Here is a 22680-nt window from a genome sequence, read left to right as displayed (position 1 = left end):
TATCCTTTTGTAAATATTTTCTTCCAGGCTAGCTTGTCTTGTTCTTTTAACATTGTCTTTCACAGAGCAGAGATATTTAAAATTTTAATGAAGTTCAGCTATCAATCATGGCTTCCCAGGTGGCTCAGTGGTAAAGAATCTGCCTGCCAGTGCACGAGACGAAGGTTTGATCCCTGGGTCAGGAAGGTCTCCTGGAGAAGGAAAAGGCAACCCACTCCAGTATTCTTGCCTCGGAAATCCAATGGATAGAGGAGCCTGGTGGACTACAGTCCAAGGGGTTGCCAAAGAATCAGATACGACTTAGTGACTAAAGAGCAACAACTATCAACTATTTTTCATGGATTGTGCCTTTGATGTTTTACCTAAGAAGTCATCAGCATACCCAGAGTCTTCTGCATTTCTCCTATGTTAGTTGTCTTCTATAAGATTATATATTAATAGTTTTGCATTTTTCATTTAAGTCTTGATCCATTTTGAGTTAACTTTTGTTAAGGGTATGAGTTCTTTGTTTTATTTTTCATTGCATGCACATGTCCAGTTGTTTTCCATTTGTTGAAAAGACAGTTTTGTTCCATTATATTGCCTGTACCCCTTGTCAAAGAGTTGTGGCTTATTTATGTGAGTCTCTTTCTGCTTCTGTTGCTGTTCCATTACTCTCTTTGTCTCTTCTTTTACCAGTACTGCACTGTCATGATTACTATAGCTTCAAACTAAGTCTTAAGTTGGGTGGTGTTAGCCCGCCAACTTTGTTAATTAATATTGTGTTGCCTATTCTGGATCTGGCCTCTCCATGTAAACTTTAGAATTAGTTTGTCAGTACCAAAAAATAGCTTGTTAGGATTTTTTTTTTTTTTTTGGATTTTGAAACCAGTTTATTTAAGCTTCACAACAATGATGAAAAAGTAGAGACCAGTGGCAGTAGCAACAGATGGATGGTATAGGTGAGGGCTGAGCTTTAAGCCTTCCAGAATCACCAGGAATCAACTTTTATTTCCTATAAAGTTTCAACAGAAGAAACTTATACACCAAAAAACTCAGCTTCGAGAGATGTTCCCTTATGCAGAAATTCTGGAACCCCAGTAATGAAGATGGTTCCCACATTAATACCACAGGCTGAGTCTATTTTCCAGTGTTATGCATTTTCTTACTTTTTGTTTTTGAGTTAGTTTTCTGAGTTTAAGATTCACAGCAAAACTGCTAAGAAGGTACAGAAATTTGCCATATGCCCCTTGCCCACACAAATGTATACTGCTAAGTCACTTCAGTCGTGTCCGACTCTGTGCGACCCCATGGACGGCAGCCCACCAGGCTCCCCCGTCCCTGGGATTCTCCAGGCAAGAACACTGGAGTGGGTTGCCATTTCCTTCTCCAGCTTGTTAGGATTTTGATTGGGCTTGCATTGAGCCAAGAGATCAATGGGAAATCAAAGTTGGGAAGAAGTGGCACGTACCAACATTGACTCTTCCTGTCCACTAACTGGTTTCTCCATTTACTTAGTTCTTCTTTGGTGTCTTTCATCAGTTTTTGTTCTTTTCCTCATATAGATGTTATACATTTTGTCAGATTTATACAGAAGTGTCTCATTTTGTAGAGAGCTAATGTAAATGTGTTGTTTTAAATTTCAAATCTCACTTGTTCATTTCTAGTGTGTAGGAAAGGGATTGACTTTTGTGTATTACCCTTATGTCTTGCAGACTAGCTATAATTACTTATTCATTTCAGGAATTTTTTTGTGTTGGTCCTTTCACATTTTCTCCATAGGTGATCATATCATCTGTGAACAAAGGCAGTTTTATCTCTTCCTTCCCCGTCTGTATACCTTTTATTTCCTTTTCTTGTCTTATTGTATTACCTAGACTTCCAGTAAGATACTGAAAAGGAGTTGGTGAAGGGAGACATTCTTGCCTTGTTGATCATAGCAGGAAAGCTTTGAGTGTCTCACCACTAGGTATGATGTAGGTTTGTGTGTGTGTTTGTGTGTGTGTGTAGATATTCTTTATCAGGTTTAGGAAATTCCTTTCTGTGCTTAGTTGTACTTTTTTTTTTTTTTTTTAATCATATATAGATGTTATAGGCTCCTCCATCCTTGGGATTTTCCAGGCATGAATACTGGAGTGGGTTGCCATTTCCTTCTCCAGGGGATCTTCCCGACCCAGGGATTGAACCTGGGTCTCCCGCATTGTAGGCAGACGCTTTACCGTCCAAGCTACCAGGGAAGCCATATAGATGTTAGATTTTGTCAAATGCTTTTTCTGTGTCTGTGTGACATGTGATCCTTCTTTAGCCTGTTACTGCAATAGATTACATAATTGTGTATATGTGTGTTTTTTTAAACAGAATCAGCCTTGAATAAATGCCATTTGATTTTTGGTGGATAATTTTTTTCTATACATTCTCAAATTCAATGTGCAAATATTTTGTTGAGGATTTTTGCATCAGTGTTCATGAGAGATCTTAATCTTTATTTTTTAGTTTTCTTATGGTATCTGTCTGATTTTGGTATTAGAGTAATGCTGGCCTCATAAATTAAAATGTATTCCTGCTATTTTTACTTCTGAAAGAGATTTTAGTAATCTGTATAATTTCTTCCTTAGATTTTGGATGGATTCACTAGTGAACCCATCTGGGCCTGATATTTTCTATTTTGCAAAGTTATTAATTATTGATTTAATTTCTTTAATACATACCAGCCTATTGAAATTATTTGTTTCTTGTGTGAATTTTGGCAGATTGTAGCTTCCAAGCAATTGATCTGTTTCATCGAGGTTATCAAATTTGTGGTCAGAGTATTACTTTATTATTATTTGCATGTCCATGGAATCTTCAGTGATATCCCTCTTTCATTTCTGTTGGTAATCTGTGTCCTCTCTTTTTCTTAGCTTGGCTATAGGCCTATTGGTTTTGTTGATATTTTTAAAGAAATAGTTACTGGTTCTTTGATTATTCTGTATTGGTTTCTTGTTTTCAGTTTCATTAATTTCTGCTCTAGTTCTTGTTATTCTTTTATCTGCTTATTTTGGATTTAAAATGCTCTTTCTTTCCTAGTTTCCTAGGGTAGAAACTTAGAGTGTTGATTTTAGATCTGTCTTTTCTAATACATGCGTTCAGTGTACACGTTCCTTTCTAAGCACTACTTTCACTGTATTCCACAGATGATAAGTTGTAAATTTTTTTTTGTTTTGTTCAAAATACTTTAAAATTTCTCTTGAGATTTCTTCTTTGACCCATGTGTTATTTAGAAGTGCATTGTTTAATCTCCATGTTATTCGGGAGTTGTCCAGTTATCTTTCTGTTATTAGTTCTGGTCTAATTCTATTGTGCTCTAAGACCAGGCACAATATGATTTCTAATCTTTTAAATTTGTGACGGTGGGTTTTATGACCCAGAGTTTGGTTTATCTTGGTCATCTTGCAAGCTAGTAAAGAATGTATATTCTGCTATGCCTGTGTTATTTTTATGTTGCTGCTGCTGCTGCTAAGTCAGTTCAGTCATGTCTGACTCTGTGCGACCCCAGAGATGGCAGCCTACCAGGCCTCCCCGTCCCTGGGATTCTCCAGGCAAGAACACTGGAGTGGGTTGCCATTTCCTTCTCCAACATTTTTATGTTAGTCATTTGTAAACCAAAATGGGTAAGAATTGAAGAAAATGTGAAGATATAGTTACCTTAGAAATCTTGTGTTAAATTTAATCAGACATATTCTTGTTCCATAAATAAAACAATTAAGAAGTAGACATATACTTAAAATAAATAAGTAAAAGCTAAAAATCTTTTTTTATTCTTTTCAGTTTCTGCTTTTGTTAGTATTATCTAAATCTAAGAAGTAAATTTTACATTCTTTATTTTTAATTTTAATTTACTTAGGATAAAACAAACTTTACTAGACTTTTTAAAAGAAAAGATACATCTTTTTTGAATGTGACAGAAGTAGTAGACCAAAGTATGATAATGATGGAAGTAATTTCAAAGAGATACAGACCAAAAGAGTTTGTACTTGTTTTGTTGAGAAGAAGTATCCCTCCTATAGTGAGTTCAGTTTTTAGCCATTATTGATAGGGAGGTGCTAAAACCACCCTTATGGCAGAAAGTGAAGAGGAACTCAAAAGCCTCTTGATGAAAGTAAAAGAGGAGAGTGAAAAAGTTGGCTTAAAGCTCAACATTCAGAAAACGAAGATCATGGCATCTGGTCCCATCACTTCATGGGAAATAGATGGGGAAACAGTGGAAACAGTGTCAGACTTTATTTTTTGGGGCTCCAAAATCACTGCAGATGGCGACTGCAGCCATGAAATTAAAAGATGCTTACTCCTCGGAAGAAAAGTTATGACCAACCTAGATAGCATATTGAAAAGCAAAGACAGTACTTTGCCAACAAAGGTCCGTCTAGTCAAGGCTATGGTTTTTCCTGTGGTCATGTACGGAGAAGGCAATGGCACCCCACTCCAGTACTCTTGCCTGGAGAATCCATGGACGGAGGAGCCTGGTTGGCTGCAGTCCATGGGGTTGCTAAGAGTCAGACACGACTGAGCGACTTCACTTTCACTTTTTACTTTCACGCATTGGAGAAGGAAATGGCAATCCACTCCACTGTTCTTGCCTGGAGAATCCCAGGGACAGGGAAGCCTGGTGGGCTGCCGTCTATGGGGTCGCACAGAGTTGGACACGACTGAAGCGACTTAGCAGCAGCAGCATGTATGGATGTGAGAGCTGGACTGTGAAGAAAACTGAGCGCCAAAGAATTGATGCTTTTGAACTGTGATGTTGGAGAAGACTCTTGAGAGTCCCTTGGACTGCAAGGCGATCCAACCAGTCCATTCTAAAGGAGATCAGCCATGGGATTTCTTTGGAAGGACTGATGCTAAAGCTGAAACTCCAGTACTTTGGCCACCTCATGCGAAGAGTTGACTCATTGGAAAAGACTCTGATGCTGGGAGGGATTGGGGGCAGGAGGAGAAGGGGACGACAGAGGTTGAGATGGCTGGGTGGCATCACTGACTCGATGGACGTGAGTCTGAGTGAACTCCGGGAGTTGGTGATGGACAGGGAGGCCTGGCGTGCTGCAATTCATGGGGTCACAAAGAGTCGGACACAACTGAGCGACTGAACTGAACTGAACTGAAAACCATAGTGGGATTATTTGCAGTAATGTACTGGCTGCTGAAACAATAAAACCACCAAATTTAAGTGGCATTTATATGCACGGCGTTACATTCACAACCACAAATGTCTTATTTGAAAGAAAGACTGTCACAGTTAAGAAGCTGACAGAAGCAGATCATCAGGATTTCATTAGTGTTTTGTGAGTTTCTTTTCCAGTCTGACTTCAGGTTGCTGACATTAAAAACTAGGTATGAAAAGTGAAAGATGTTTGCTGGAAGTTGTTGGATGAGTCTGTAGCAAAGTAGATAGTTCATGTAATGCTTCTCAGCTACGCCCATAATTTGTTATATTTAGGGATACAGAAGACCAATTCTTTGACAAAGCAGGATAACAGGAATTTTTGTTACAGTATGATCAATACCTTGATTTTGCTGACATAACAGTAATGTGAAGAAAGAAGTTACTTTTCATTTTCTTTGTTGACAAACAATGCTTGCTGTGAAGTATATAAAACTTTGAAGGGCCAACAGATGCGGTTTGGAATGTTTGTTTGTTTTGCAGGAGTGTGTTCTGATTAGATAGAGACAGTGACAGGGAGCAGTGTTGCAGCCTGTGCCAGAGCACAGATAAATGTCTCCTGCTTTCATTGACAAAGTCTGGTTAGGCCAGCTGAGATAAACAGTCACTACAGGCGTGAATTACTGAGACGCTGATACATTAAAGTTGTGGTTTAAAGAAAATTAAAAGATATGAACTGTTACCCTATGCTGACATATACAGTGATTTTTAGAGGGAAACATTCTGACAAAAGTGTTTGACTTTTGGGATGAACTTCATGTTTTTACAAGCAAAAACCAGGTTTTATAAATCAGCTATACTTCAGTCTTCATTCTAATCCCCAAAAAAGGCAGTGCCAAAGAACACTCAAACTACTGCACAGTTGTGCTCATTTCTCATGCTAGCAAAGTAATGCTGAAAATTCTCCAAGCCAGGCTTCAATAGTACGTGAACCAAGAACTTCAGATGATCAAGCTGGATTTCGAAAAGGTAGAGGAACCAGAGATCAAATTGCCAACATCCCATCATAGAAGAAGCAAGAGAATTCCAGAAAAACATCTACTTCTGCTTCATTGACTATGCTAAAGCCTTTGACTCTGTGGATCACAACCAACTGTGGACATTTCTGAAAGAGATGGGAATACCAGACCACCTGACCTGCCTCTTGAGAAACCTGTATGCAGGTCAGGAAGCAACAGTTGGAACTGGACATGGAACAACAGACTGGTTCCAATTAGGAAAAGGAGTCCGTCAAGGCTGTATATTGTCACCCTGCTTATTTAACTTATATACAGAGTACATCATGCAAAATGTCGGGCTGGATGAAGCCCAAGCTGGAATGAAGATAGCTAGGATAAATGTCAATAACCTCAGATACGCAGATAACACCACCATTATGACCGAAATCGAAGAGGAACTAAAGAGCCTCTTGATAAAAGTGAAAGACGAGAATGAAGAAGTTGGCCTAAAACTCAACATTCAGAAAACAAAGATCATGGCATCTGGTCCCATCAGTTCATGACAAATAGATGGGGAAACAATGGGAACAGTGACGGACTTATTTTCTTGGGCTTCAGAATCACTGCAGATGGTGACTGCAGCCGTGAAATTAAAAGACACTTGCTCCTTGGAAGGAAAGCTATGACAAATTTAGACAGCATATCAAAAAGCAGAGACATCACTTTGCCAACCAAGGTCCGTTAGTTAAATCTATGATTTTTCCAGTAGTCACATATGGATGGGAGAGTTGGACCATAAAGAAGGCTGAGTGCTGAAGAATTGATGCTTTTGAACTGTGGTGTTGGAGAAGACTTTTGAGAGTCCCTTGGACAGCAAGGAGATCAAACCAGTCAATCCTAAAGGAAATCAACCCTGAATATTCATTGGAAGAACTGATGCTGAAGCTGAAGCTCCAGTACTTTGGCCACCTGACGTGAAGAGCCAACTCATTAGAAAAGACCCTAATGCTGGGAAAGATTGAAGGCAGGAGGAGTAGACGACAGAGGATGAGATGGTTGGATGACATCATTGACTAAATGGACATGAGTTTGAGCAAGCTCTGGGAGTTGGTGAAGGACAGGGAAGTCTGGCGTGCCACAGTCCATGGGATTGCAAAGAGTCAGACACGACTGAGCAACTGAACAACTAGAAATATTTCAATTTTAAAAGAGGAAACTAGTTTGATCCCCAGCCTTTTAAATATGTGTATGAGACTTATTTGTCTGATAGCATCATTCTTTAAAAAAAAAAATGATATTAATTAGCCTTTTGTGCAAGAAAGAAATGCCATATTTTTAGTGTTACATAAAGACAAAGAAAAAAAATGAAAGTTAGAAATTTGGGGGGGAAAGATTTTTCAAATTGTTATGGTTCATTCTCCAATACATCAGTAAGTAAGTGATGATTTTAGTATTGCACATTTGCAAAATGTTATAATCCATTACCTTACAAATTTGATAAGATACACTTTGAATTTTATTTTCCATCAAAAGAAAACCCTTGCATAGGGAGTTAATGGATCAGAATTCTATTATTTTCATCAAAAATTGTCTCAGATTTAGCAATAATTTTGATAGATAAATGATTAGAACTGGCTACCAGTAAAGGATTGGGGACAAATTTTGAAAAGTGTCATTTTCTGCATAGTGGATAATAATGAGTATCCTGAGCTTGCTCAAATCGCTTTGAAGTCTCTTCTGGTCAGTATACATTGGTGAAACTAATTTTTCTATTGTGAATGCTATTAAATCATAGAGGTAGTTTAGATATACTTTACCCTTTGTGATCAGCATTGTCATCAGTCTAAGCTAGAGTAGGTTGATGAGCAAGAATGATTCTAGTCTCCACGAAAGCCCCCAGGAAGCTCTGCCTCCCAGTGTTTTTACCGTATGTAATCCTTTCCCACATCCCACGCAGGGCTGACGTGGTAGTGTGTCACTTGCGAGCTTCGGTCACAAGAGACTGCAGTGTGTCTTGGTGGTTGTGTCACTTTGTCTCTGGAAGCAGCTGTCTTGTGAACAGCCCAGTAGAGAAGCCCACATACTGAGTAACTGAGGCTTTTGACCAGTTGCCGGTTTGAAACTGAGGCGTTTTGCCATCAGTCCTGTGAATGAGCTTACAGCCAAATTCTCCTCCAGACCAGGCAAGCCTTCAGATGACTGTAGTCCTGACCAACGTCTTGACTAAAACCTCATAAGAGACCCTGAAATATAAACACCCAGCTAATGTGCTTCCAGATTCCTGACCAACAGAAGCTGTCAAATAATTGTGTTGTTTCAAGCCACTAAATTTTGGCATAATTTTTTATGCAGTAATAGATAACTAATGCAAAAAAATAAGAAGGAAGCTTATTATATTAAAGACTTACATACTATTAGTTCAGAGTATGAATTGCTGTTTAATATGAAGAATTGCTATTTCACTGATAAATTTTGGTTAAATAATTAAGAATTACAAAATGACAGAAGTTGCCAGTTTGACAGCTGTTTTTAAATAATAATTGCCTATATGCATACTTCCAATGATGATGACTCATTTTCATGTAATTCTTTTTCTTGTTTATCCTATTACTGAAATATAATTTTACGGGTCTGAATCTATTGCAACATTAGGCATACATTTTGTATGATGTTTTTCACTTTTATCTTTCCAATTCAATTCTAGTTGATCTTACTAAAATATTGGCCCATGATGTAATGGAATTTAAAAATAAAAGGAGAAAGAAAGTAGTTCTTCACTACTTCACACATTGCTACTAGTCTACATTAGGTCCCCTCTCGTAGTTCTCAGAGTACCTTACGCTTAACCTTACTGTGATGGTTGTCTTGGTTTATTGTCATTGATCGTGTTCTTGTTACACGGGAAGTTCTGTGAAAGTCACAGTCCATGTCTGTGCTTCCTGTTCCACCCTCAGTGCTCAAAACAATGTCTGCTACTTAGCAGCTTCTCAGTAGATAGATTAGTCAAAAGGATTAATTTTTTTGTATTTTTATTATATTGAAATAATGATTAACTTCTATAATTATAAATAATTTGGCTATCATAATCATGTGTCCTCAGGGGAATGGTAATTGTTTATGGTAAATAGAAAATACTCTTTGCACTCTTCCTGCTGAATATGAGGTATCTTTAAAAAAATGTGTATCTTTTTAATTTCCATAGCACAACCACCGCCTCTGAAGAAGATGTCTCAAGTAGATTTCCCCGAACAGATAGAAGTGGATTCAACAGGTATAACAGGGATGCAAATGCTTCAGGTAATTTGGTCTCAAGTAGCAGCACATTGGAAAAGAAAATTGAAGATCTTGAAAAGGTATGAATTACAAATTATTTAAGATCTATGAAATTAATATACCATTAGGATTCCTTTTTCACTTTCATAGCAGCTGAGAGAGAAAAATTGAAATGTGTAAGGATGAGGCAGTACCAGGAAAGGGAAGAAAATGAGGGGCATGATGGGAGATACTGTTAGTGTTCATTGGTACTTGTACGTGTAGTCAAACAGCAGCTTTGAATCAGTCTTAATTAGATATTCCCTAGATGCATAGTGGCTAAGCATTTTCTGATTTCTTAGTGCTGTTCTATCCAGTTCTGTTGATGTTAAAACTTTTAGAAATGGAGTCAGTTCTTGAATTGCTTAGTATTTAATGGCTCCTCTCATTCTGCCAAGAGTTGTCTTTAATACTAATATATTGAACACAGTCTTCACCTTTGAAACGGTTGGAAGCATATGCTAGCAGTGTGTACCACTGTGTGTTTATTATTACATACTCTATTCAGTTTGTAGACTTTCCTCTATGTTCTGAGTTAGAGCCTAGAGCCGCTGTGATGTCTGCAACGATTTTAAGAGTAAACCTGTTTAAGAGTATCTTTGTGGCTCAGACAGTAAAGAATCGGCCTGCAATGAAGGAACTGTGGATTTCATCCCTGGGTCAGGAAGGTCCACGCTGGAGAAGGGAATGGCTACCCAGTCCAGTATTCTTGCCTGGAGAATTCAATGGACAGAGGAGCCTGATGGGCCACAGTCCATGGAGTCATCAAGAGTCGGACATGACTGAGTGACTAACACTTGAGAACATGTCAAATGAATATTGGCGTTAATTTATTAACCATGGGTTCTCAAGTTTGTTCTGTAGACATTCAATCCCTAAAATTAATAATGGTGCTGAATTACTTTCTGATTGTTCAAAGCATATCTTGTTGAATTGAAATTATTCCTTGTAAGATAAAAGTTGCTTTAAGTAGAGATTGAATTTTACTCTTTTTTATAACATTATGATTATTTTTAGTTCACATTTGAACTTTAACACTAGTTTCTGTGAGTTTAAATTGAAAAACTTTAAGGGATATATAGTATACTAGTTTTCAAGTCTGTGCATGCTCAGTCGCTCAGTTGTGTCTGACTCTTTGTAACCCTTTCAACTGCTTCTCCGTCCTTGGGTTTGTTAGGCAAGAATACTGCAATGGGTTGCCATTTTCTCCTCCAGGGGATCTTCCTGACCCAGGGATTGAACCTGCATCTCCTGCATTGCATGCAGATTCTTTACCTCCGAGCCATCTGGGAAGTCTTAATAGTTTTCAAGGGGGTTCATCAAAAAAGGCTTTTAAAGTTCGCAGAAGTTTGGACTGAGTTGTTGGCAGCAGCAGATTAATGAGACTGTCTGACTGCTTTCCTCTGAGGTCATAAGAAAGAAGCCAAATTCTGGCTGAGACTTTTTCAGTTCGGCTTCACTTTTGCTTCTCAGATGGCTGACCCAGCCTAAAGTCCTGGATTCTAAGCAAGATTTCTCTGAAAAAGGTGTTGCATTGTTTCTTTTTGTTTGTTTGTTTTGGTTTTGGCTGTACACGGCTTGGTGGATCTCAATTTCCCCAACCAGGGATCAGACCCACACTCCCTGCAGTTAGAAGTGTAGAGTCTTAAATACTGGATGGCTGGGGAAGTCACTGCATTGTTTAAGGGGGAAAAAAGTTTAAAAGCTAATATCATTTTCAGCTCCTTCATTTTACCCATTTGTCAATTAACTGGCAGAGCCAAAAGTAAAATGGAGGATCACTATTTTTCTGTTTTCCACAGAGCAATCTCCTTATCTTAAACTGTGTTTTGAACAAAAGTTTTGAGTTTCCTTCAGCAGGGTATTAGTCATTTAATATTAAGAGATACTAAAGAGCTAAAGTCATTGTGCTTAATTGCTCAGCCATGTCTGACTCTTTGCAACCCTATGGACTGTAGCCCGCCAGGCTCATCTGTCCATGGGGATTCTCCAGGCAAGAAGACTGGAGTGGGTTGCCATGCCCTTAGCCAAGGGATCTTCCCAACCCAGGTCCCTGCATTGTAGGCAGATCATTTACCATCTGAGCCACCAGGGAAGCCCATTTGAGTATTGGTATTTGTTAAAAACTTGGGTAAACATTGATTTAATCAGAAGTATATTTTACAATCCTGTTTCCTCTCATTCCCTGGTTCTTTTCTGTGGGATGGGTTCCTCCTTCCCTCCCCAAGTGACTTAAGAAAGTCACTGGAAATTTTCATATATCTAAGGTACTTCACCAGATTTAGTGGATGTATTCTATTTAAGATTAGAAACAACTTATTACTTCTCAGTTAATACTTTGTAATTTTATGTACCAGGAGGTGGTAAGAGAGAGGCAAGAAAACTTAAGACTTGTGAGACTAATGCAAGATAAAGAAGAAATGATTGGAAAACTCAAAGAAGAAATTGATTTGTTAAATAGAGTGAGTACTCACATATTTCATTTTAATGGTTTTGTTTTTTCCTCTCAATTGGATGAAAATACAGAAATATGAAGAAGTAATTTTATTTAATAATGTGAACTGAATAGTTCATTCCTTTGTTAATGTCACAGTAATTTGTGGTCGTCAGGACTGTCATTTCATTCCATAAACTGATTCTTCTGGCCAATTATCAGTTGTATTTATATTATTCTTCTGGGAATGGACCAGTGAATGGATTTGTTTTGTGTTTTGTTGGAGTCTGGATGTAAGAGGCAGCTTGGTCAGCACCACACATAACATGTACAACAGTACTGGCAGAGTTGCCTCAAAGAAGAACTGAAATTGCTCTTTCTTGCTATAAGAAACGCCACGTGTCTCTGTTTTTGTGGTATTTTGACCACTTTTGCCTGCCCCAGTTATACGTATTCATCCCCCATTTTAGGTTTAGCCTTACTCCAAGTTCTCTATTACTACTAGTCATAACACCTTTTCCCTTTCAGCCCTAGTATTTACTTCCTGCTTAAGAAGTAGGTATTAATGCTAGGCCATACTTAGGTAATGGTTATGAGAAGTGATTTCGTAGTTTTCCTATTTTGAAGGCTTTACATAAGATGGAGGAAAGAAATTTGTTTCAGGGGAAAAAGGAACAAATTCTTAATCCAGTCTTAACTCTAATTCTAAAAGCAGAGAAAATAGAAAGCTGCATTATGTGCAGACTCATTCTAATACAGCTCCATGGATTAACTGTAGGGTGTACAGGAGGACACTGAAACTCAGGCCGGGTATAGGAATTGCATAGTTATATGCTGAGCCAGTAATTGACCTTCAGGTATTCAGTAGTGTTAATTTTAAGTAAGCTCTTTCATTCTTGATGACTGCCTTTCATCTTGGTTCAGAACATGGGCATTCCTCTATTGGCTATAGAATGTGATTTAATAAAATCTGCAAATATGTTTGACTTCTGTGATGTACTGGCACTGTCTTAGGCACTGTGTTTATTAAAAAGCATAAGACACCTGCCTTTACAGAGTTTATAACCTAATAATGATATATGAACGTATTATTTTATCATTTAATGATAAATCTTAGATAGGTCTCAGTTGTGGTACTTTTAAAAAAGAATCTCATATCTTTATTATTGTTTTTTTTTTTTTTTCAACAAATTACTTTCCTAATATCATTTATTTAGTTTGTGAGTAAATACAAATTCTGTGTTTGTACTTTTAGAACTCAATTCAAAGACAGTATACTAAATGTATCAGAATGCTGCTGTCCAATAGTGTGCTTAGAATTCAGATTTATCTCTCCAAGTTTAGTATTTTGAATTGCAAGGGTAAATCTATAAATGTCTGCTTTTCCAACCATCAGTAAATAGTCTGCCTTGAAATCGTGTTTCTTCAAACTAAAAATTACAGTGGATTGTCTTTGTATTTATCGAGTGATTGTATTTATGGCACTGGGATTAATATAGGCAACAGAGACCTGGAATCTGATAGCTTTAAAGCTGGAGGGTAATTACATAGTGGCTTTTGCATTTTTGTAAACTCGAAAACCTTTCTCTCAACTCGGTAAGCCCCAGATCTCCTTTTCTGTATGCCTCAGTTATGTCACCTGCCCAGAGTCTCACTCCCCAACATGAACACTTGTTAAGATCACCCAAGGTGGTGGAAGTCTATATAGAACTTGTACTTGGGTCCTTCCTAATGCCTAATGTGACACACGTTTGCAGTCCGAGGCCCCAGACCTCTTACTGACTGCATATGTATTTAGCCCTCAATTTGTGGAAGGAGGGATTTTTTTTTAACTAAAGACTTGTCATTTTTGATTAGAAATTGGAAGGTTCACAACAAACAGTTCTGCTTTCTGACTTCTCTTTAAAAACTGAAAGATCTGACAAGAGCTGGCCTGCATTATCATGATGCCAGTGAGGAGTCTAAGAGTGCATGCTGCCTTTACCTGAGGCGCATATTCCTTCTGAAATTGTTTTCAGAACTAGTCCATGTTTCCAAATTAATTGTTTATATGAATTATCTTTGAATGTGCATTTTGAAGTGTTTTTTTAAATCACCTTCAGAATATTTTTAAGCATTTAAAAAACTTATGTATTATTTTCCTTTTTGTTTCCTAAAGGACCTAGATGACATAGAAGATGAAAATGAACAACTAAAGCAGGAGAATAAAACTCTTTTGAAGGTTGTTGGGCAGCTAACAAGGTAGAAGATTCAAGGCTCAGTGTGGAAAAATATTTTAAAACTACTGAATGTTATGTTAATGCTAGGACAATATTCCTATCCTGTAATGCATTAAACTAACTATGTATATTTATTTCTAGAAAACAGTGGGTGTTTCTTTTCAAAATATTTCTTTGTCATTATCAGTTTCAAAAAGTATCAACCTTTTACTCCATGAATAAGTAACATCTTTTAGTTACTAAACTGGTAGGTTAGGCCTCTTTTGGTTTTGTGTGATATTCAAATACTATATGGTTTAAACTCACAACCATCTGAATATATTGCATGTATGGTAGTATGTTTTCCCCCTCGAAGAATATACTTAGTGTTTGTTTACATGAATTCAGATACTTTTGGGGGAATTACCTGCAAATGCCTTATTACTGATGTGTGCAACTTGTTATATGTTGATGATATTTCATAAAGGTCTTTGGCTACTGTCATTTTTTCTTTTAGCTTATTCTAAGCATTTAGAAGAACATGGAGTCACACTTTTATAACAGTCATCTTTAAAAAGGAAAGCTGAAAAAGTCACTTAATATCAAGTACTAGTTGGCTAAATATAAAATTGAAGAGAATACTTGAATTGTGCTATATAGTAAATTAAAATGTACTATTTTGTATTCAGATATTGAAAAAAATTTTAAATCACTTTGACTTTGGAAAAACATACAGTTGTAATTTTAATGTATAATTTCTTATGTAGGTACTCCTTTTTTTATAATTATTCCAAGGTTTATAAGTGAACATGGAATATTTTAAAGGTGGTTTATTCATCAAGCCTAAAAACTATATATAATTTCAGTGACTGTATAAGAAAAACAATTCATATTTTTAACTACATGCATTAGAATCAAACCAAAATATTTATCCACATTTAAAACATTTATATTTACAGTAACAAAGCAGTACATAAACAGAAATAGTACTGAAATATTTTGTTAGTTTCTGACTTGGCAGATAACACTGTGACACCGTTGTTCTCATATGAGAAAATTATTCCCCTACCTCAAATTTAAGGACTTTCCTCTTAACTTTGGATTTTTAAAAACAGAATTATTTTGAAGAATTATGAAAAATTTCTCTTTGATCAAATAATAATAGTATTTAGACTTGTTTTATGTTACGTTTTCATGTTGAGTAAAGAAATTGTCTCCTTTAAGATACATTAAGAATGGTCTGTCTGATGTTGAATCTCTAATAGTACAGCAGTTAATGTATGTAAATAGCTTGAATATAGTAAAATCCATTTTGGGTACCTACCGACTCTTCACTTGCTATGTCACTACATGATTCACTGTTAGAAGATAGGGAGGGAAATTGCAGAGTAAATGGTGAGTATCAGATGTTGAATTCTGAAACTCTCTTCAGTAGCCTAGATTGCACCCTCTTGCCTGCCACAGTCCCCCACTTCAGAAGTTCAGTCTTGAGTAATCATCAGAGTCACCTGGATTGCTTAAAAGGAGTTCCTAGGTTACCACTTCTAGGTAGGTTTAAGTTGAGACCTTGGATAGAATAAGCTCAACATGTGGTGATTTGGATCATAATTTCGATTTGCAGACAGCTCCTCGTGCCTCTTTCCCCCCATAACTTCCATTGGAATCACTGAAATTAACATAATTTTAGCTATCAGCATTATTTCACCCTTTAGTTTATTTAATAATTAACTTTGTCTCTGGAAAACTTCTCATATGTCCATATATATATATTTACCGAAAAGTTCATTGATAGATTACCAAACTTGATATAGTTGTAGAATTACTGCATAACGGCATCCTTTGGGAGAATATTCCCAGCGTGGGAGTAGTGGTTTGCTGCCCGCTTGTCAAAGTGGCGTGCCAGGCTCAGTCACTGGCTTTGGCTGGGAAGTCCTCATCTCCCTTTCTTTACCCTTGGATGTATGGCAGAAATATCAGTATTGCCTTGTTTCCCATCCGTAGTTTGGATATTGTGAAAATGCTGTCAGTATCCAGCTTTAAAATATATTAGTGTACTCATTCTCCAAATAAGAGAAGTATTTTGAATTTTTTGTTTAACCCATTGGGAAGTAAAGAAATATCTCATTTCCCTCTTTAAATTTATACCAGGTATTAATGCTTTTAAAGACCAAGCCGTTTAAAAATTTTCCCTTTATTTCAGTTTACCAGGAATGTTTGCAATGATGAACTTTTTACATAGTGGTACGTAGTACAGATGCAGGGAGGAGCCTGACCACTTTGGCAAAGCAGTTCATGTGCTGTCTTCCCTTCCATCCTTAAAATGTGCATATATATCACATACAGGTTTGACACTGAATGTTGAAACGCAAAGTAGGATCTGCTACAGGTTCCCTTTAAATTTTATAAAAAACATTGACATTTTTAAAAGGTTACTTAAATGTACACTATCTTAAAATACTTGACTGTTGTCAATAAAGTGTTAGTTTTTGTGAAATTATTAGTCCCATTCAGAAATATTTCTTATATTTCCTGGAAATTTGTGGCATAATAAAGCATATCCAGAGTGTATGTGTTTATGATATTATTTTCCAAACAATAAGTTTATTATCTTTAGGATAGACATGACTTGCTTCCTTGATTTCTGGCATATATTAACTTGTGAATTAACTGAAGTTATCGTTTCATCTTTCTAAAATTGTTACTGATTTTATTGCACTACATTTATCTTTAGAGAGGAAGAGGAAGGCTTTCTGGTGTGTATTTCTAAGGGAATTTACTAAATGTAAATAGCTTGTCAAACCTGCTCAAGTAGCTTATGACATAGAAAATTAAGCATCAGTAGATACCTGAAGCAGTGTATCTTTTAAAATAACTTTTTAATTCCAGTAGAAAGCAGTGTATTCCTAAAGGTGAAAATCCTACCTCAATTACATGTCGTTTATATTTTCTGGATTAATCTGGATTTTTATAATTAGAAACTAAGATGTAAGTTTTAAAGTCCACTAATACTTTGTGGAAAACAATGCAAGTCAATGTAGTAGAATGTCCATATGTTCAACACTGAAAGACACAATAGGAAGGACTTTGGGTTCAATGATCAATTGGATGTCCTAGACAATATTGCTATGTATAGTGATAGTCATCTTTCATATTTTTGTAATTCTTTGATCTTGACTCAGTACCTAGTAAGTTCATGCAGTATTGGCACTTATTTAATAACTACTCATAATGTTGTTAATAACCTGTTATAAGATTCAGGCATGTGTTTTCATCTTGCAACACAAGAAACAAACATACCAGCTTTTCACTGAGGAGAATTTATTAAGTGAGGAGGAACTAGCATTTGGGAATTAGACCTTTAAGATAACATGGTAAAGTCGGTGGTAAATGTTATTATATCTAAACCATTCCTAATATGTAACAATAAACTTTCTTTTGCACTGGAACTGTGCTCTCATGAACAAAGGACTTCCCATTGATTAGGATTGTAACTAGTATTACTTATCTGAGAACTAGTGACACTTTTCTTTTGTTGTTTTAATGAACTGAAGACATAGTACTAGTTAGACAGCAAATACTTTGCTTATCAAATCCTTCAACAAAGGCACTTCCCCCCATGCTGTTGGTTTTCTCACTGATGTATAGAAGTTGGTCTTTTGATTCTCAGTGTAGGCTTGAATTATTGCCCAAGAAAACCTGAGCCCACGTTGTTTTTTTTTAGTTTACTTAGCTAGAATCTCACAGCATATTAAAGTCATATCCCCACCCCCACCCCCAAATAATTATGTTTGAGTATGTAAAAAAGGTATGGTTACAGGGGTATGTTAAATTTTCATACTTACTCTTTTAGCAAGTATTTATTAGTCAACTGGGTATACAGTTCTAGATATTACAGAAGTTTCCAAAAAATGGACATGGACCAGCACTTATATCTAGAGTGTATAATCTGTAATGGTATATAAGTAGCAGTAGCTGGTCTAATCTGAATAGTTCATTCAAAAGTATTTTGTATTAATTATCCAGCCATTGTATTTAAGCTCTGGATAATAGGTACTGTTTAATTTGCTGCAGCATATACTGAATGGTGGAAAGACTGAACATATTGGGATGTATCTTTCCATGTTTCTTTCAGATAATTATATATTATGAAAAGAACATTTTAAAGCATTTGGAGCAGTAATGAAGTAAAAACAATTCAATGTATGTCAGATACACCCAACAGTTGATGCTATTCAAATGTGATTTTGTTAGTTTTTCTGTATACATTATTGATTACTGATTTGTTTTTAGGTATTTAAGTCTAATAAACAGTTCACATATTGGCAGTCACTTTGATAGTAATAGAATATTAGTGATGATCACTTGATGGACATTTATTACATGCTTGTTTTGTTTCCCCTTCTGCATGCCTGATAGATGTATATTACTTTTTTTTGGTGAACTTGTTTCTTGAAAGTTTTGACCATGCTATTCAGGGTGTTTAATGTTATGCTTTTCTTCTAAATTTAAGTCTAAGATGTCTGCTGTTACTAGTAAAGATCATATGAAAGCTAAAATTTACTGTTTTGTTGAAAAATCAGCTAATTCAGGTTATCCAATTATTTGTAGAGAAGCATCTGATAATTTATTGATCACTTTAGTATTGTGTAGACAACTCTCATAATTCTCATTGCATAGGTTTTTACTGGGGTAGTCAACATGATAAAGATTCACTTCTAATATGCTTTGCATGGAAAATAACAAATATTCAATAAAAAAGTAAATTTTCATTTAATTTTTAACACTGGTTAATTTTTTATTCTTTCCTCTACCATCAGTAAAACCCTGACCTTGAGTTTTATTTTCAAAGTTAAAGGACAGTGCTAATATTCTAATTAACTTTTGTGCCTCTTACTGAAACAATATGTAATACTTTAAAATCTTTAGAATATTATTGTAGCAGGAATTGTGTTCTAAAAGAAAAAAATATAGTATTAATAAATCTGAATATATTTGTGGTGGGGCTTTTTGAAATAGTGAGGAAGTGTACACATAATTGTCTTTGTTTTGAAACTACACAATAATTTCTTAATCCAAACTTGGATCTATCATCCACTAAGTCAGATGGTGGTCAAAGAATTTCAGGTCCCTTACAGTTAGAAAAGATAAGTAGAGATCTGGGAACGTAAAAATCCAGTCTGTTTGTTTGTTTGTTTGTTTTTTGTAAATGGTTTACAGAACCTTTTGCCTGATGTGTCATTCTTCATACACCTGCACGGGCTAATCGGTCTTTACTTCTAGAACTGTAGATTAATCTTCTCAGTAATGTCATAGATGTCTAACAAGTGAGCAGGCATCTTTCAGTCAGGCTGTTTAGATAATGTCTCAAGTCCTTATGTAAGAATGTGCTCCATTAGCAAGTTTATTAAAAAAATTTTGCAAAGTCTCCTAGTCTGCACTGGAACTGGAGCCCTTTATCTTAGATGTCATCAAATCCCACTCCCCCTTTTTTTTCTCTCTCTGTCTCTTCTAGATTCACTCAGTGGGTGCACACAATTCTATGAGTAGCTTTAAACTACCTACATAATTTTTTAATCTCATGCCTCTAGTTTTCTCTTCCCACTTCTACAAGAGGTTACATTTTATTTCTGGTCAGCTTCTTGGAAAGAACTATGTAATATTAAACCTTTATGTTAAAGAAACAGAAATAGTTATAATACCCTTTACAATCTCCCTCCTCCTTTTTTGGATGTCTAACCATATAAGGCTAAAAAGAAAGCAAAATGTATCTCTTAATTCTGGATCAAATGCATAATTCAGCTGTCACTTCCAAAAAACTACTGTGACTGAATAAAGATGCTTTTAATAAAGGAGAAAGCTACTTGGTGTCAGTTGAGCCATATGGGGAAAAAAAAAAAAAAAAGAATATGATCCAGTTAGGAAAGGTAGATTTAAATCACTAAAGAAAATTATGCCAGTAATTTTCATGTTAACTGTATTCTGTGTTGAAGTATGCAAAACTACTCAGTATAAATTATAGTCAATCCATATATGATCAGCTGCTGTACATGTTTAGATATATACTATGGGACATGAAATTTACAGTGTTTATATGACCATATAGGCTTTTATCCAGGGAAATATTTGTGTTTCTTTAAAATGTAAACTATTAATATTTTCTATGATTAAAGGTAAATGATGTCATCAGTGGACATTTTAGCTTTATGGAAGCAAATTTTTAAGAAAAATAGTAGAAAGGTGTCTGATTCCTTTTATTATTCTTGTAGTGCAGAAGTATAAACAAAGATATCAGTTAGAGGCATAGGAAAGTTCATTTGAAGAACCTGCAAATCACTTTTGGTAAGAATACATTCATCTTATACAAGTGTTCAGAAAATTGGGAAAATTATAGCCTTTTGTAGCAGATTGAAAGTTTCATGTATAAGTAGTTCAGGACAGTAAACATCACTAACTTGAAGTAAAATTTTGCCAGTAATTTTCACATTAACCGTATTTATTATTTGATGTAAATCAGTTAATCAGTGAAAATTGTAATTGAATGAATGGACATTTCAGAATGCTAATTAATGATCAATAGAAGCCTAAGAGTACCTCTTGTAACTCTTTTGAGAGCAGTATATCTTCAGTTTTGTTAAGCAGAGTAACTCAGTTAACAATTTGAACATAACTGTAACCCTAATTTCGTATAGGGCATCCTGAGTGGCTCAGTGGTAAAGAATCTGCCTGCCATTGCAGGAGTCTTGGGTTCGATCCCTAGGTCAGGAAGATCCCCTGGAAAAGGAAATGGCAACCCACTCCATACTTCTCTTACCTGGAGAAGTCCATGGATAGAGGAGCCCGGCAGGCTGCAGTCCATGGAATTGCAAAAGGGTCAGTCATGACCTCTAGTGCCTTAACAATTTCATATATCGTGAAAACATTTGGTGGTTAGTTACTCGGTAGCCATATATGCCAGGCATTGTGTTCAGTGCTGTATTTATTTGATTCCTTAAACTTACGCAAGAAAGAGATTGGGAGATTAATTTGCTCAAGGTGACAAAGCAGTGTTTTGTACCTTTTGCTATGACATACTTTTATGACATAATCACTGTCCTATTAAATATTTTCCCAGTGGTTCTCAGAGTCTGGTCCCCACACTGGTATCCTTGGCTTCACTTAGAAACCTGTTAGAATACAAATTCTTGGGCCCCACCCAACAACAGAATAAGGTGAGGCCCAACAATCTGTTTTAACAAGCCCTTCAAATGATTCTGATGCAGGTCAAAGCTTGCAAATTTGCATTATGCATTTCTATTTTTAAGCAAAGATCTTTGGTCTTTCTTTTGTTTTTGGACATTGTATAAGCAATATAACAAGAACTTGTGGGGGGAAAAAAGTGATCTTTTCAGTGTTGCTTATGTTGCAAAAGATTATATCAGGAAAAGCCTCAGCATGGATACTGGCAGCTTGACATAAACCTATTAGTTTAGTATTATCTCTGGAACTCAAATGAATTCTTAAGTCCAAGAGTCTGTAAATGAAATCTTTGTTTTTCTGTGTTAAGGTCGATCTCTTATTGCCTGAAGCTTTTTGGTATCAGAAATGCATTTTTGTTAAACTTTAAACCTTAATGGGAGCAAATAAATGTATGTTTCATCAGAGTTATGGGTTTGTTTTTGTTTTCTTGCGTGTACAGATACTGTGGGGTAGTCCATAGGGAGACTGAATTTTCAATTTACTCTCTGTGGAGCCAGAAATTGAATAGCATTTTCTCCTTAATTGGCCAGTGATGGGAAATCCACAAACTTGCATCTCAATGAGTAAAGAAAATTAAAGTCTATTTGGGTTAATTGTTTTCTTATATTATGAGGTAGTTAAAGAATTACTTTTTTTTGTTTTGTTTTAACTTTCTAAAAGCTCTGGAGCAGGTTTTGATGACAGAATTCTTATGAAGACATGACAGAGAGTACTCGAATACCCCCACACCCGTTTCCCTCTGTTACTAATGTCTGACATTAGTGTGGTGCATTTGTAACAACTAATGAGTCGTATTGGTGCATTATCATTTACTGAAGTTCATACTTGGTTCAAATAGTCTCACTTTTCCCCTAATGTCCTTTCTCTGTTCCAGGATCCACTCTACGGTAGCACATGACATTTAGCTGTTATTTCTCCTCCTTACACCCTAAATTCTGACAGTTTCTTAGACTTTGTTTGTTTTGATGACCTCAACAGTTCTGAGGTATTACTGGTTAGGTATTTTTCGTATCTTACTATGGACATTTCAGATATACACAAAAGGAGAAAAATTACCCAATCTTAGTTTATCTATGCCCCCCTTTTGTTTTCTTTTTTTTGCTGAGGTATTTTACAGTTAAATTTCACCTGTAAATACCTGAGTATGTGTGTCTAATAGATAAGGGCTTAAAAAATAACCACAGTATGATCATACCCAACATATTTAATGGTCATTTCTTGATATCATCTGTTTAGTTTGGATTCTCCTGGAAGGCCTGCAAGATATTTAGTGGGGAAAACACCTGTGAGGAAACATGGGAAAGGAGCTAGGGCTGGTTGGGAAACCTCGGTACAGATCTGACTGCAGCGAAGAAGAGAGGGAGGAAGGATGGTTGAGCAGGAAGT

At 36.1% G+C, this 22680-nt stretch overlaps 1 protein-coding gene across 1 annotated transcript in view; it reads left to right on the top strand.

The window, feature by feature from the left end:
• The window catches only part of PAWR (pro-apoptotic WT1 regulator), a 127631-nt gene extending 105933 nt beyond the window's left edge, over nucleotides 1-21698 (top strand). Inside the window, exons 5-7 of the mRNA XM_024992389.2 lie at nucleotides 9317-9467; nucleotides 11784-11888; nucleotides 14019-21698. Of these exons, the coding sequence (XP_024848157.1) occupies nucleotides 9317-9467; nucleotides 11784-11888; nucleotides 14019-14105 (343 nt within the window). The 3' untranslated portion in view covers nucleotides 14106-21698. The remainder of the gene's footprint in view (nucleotides 1-9316; nucleotides 9468-11783; nucleotides 11889-14018) is intronic.
• The last annotated feature ends 982 nt before the right edge of the window (nucleotides 21699-22680 follow it).

This window comes from Bos taurus, chromosome 5 (genome assembly GCF_002263795.3).
Source record: "Bos taurus isolate L1 Dominette 01449 registration number 42190680 breed Hereford chromosome 5, ARS-UCD2.0, whole genome shotgun sequence".
Taxonomy (NCBI): Eukaryota; Metazoa; Chordata; class Mammalia; order Artiodactyla; family Bovidae; genus Bos; species Bos taurus.
The sequence above is the reverse complement of the archived record's forward strand: the minus strand, read 5'-3'. Positions and strand labels throughout refer to the sequence as shown.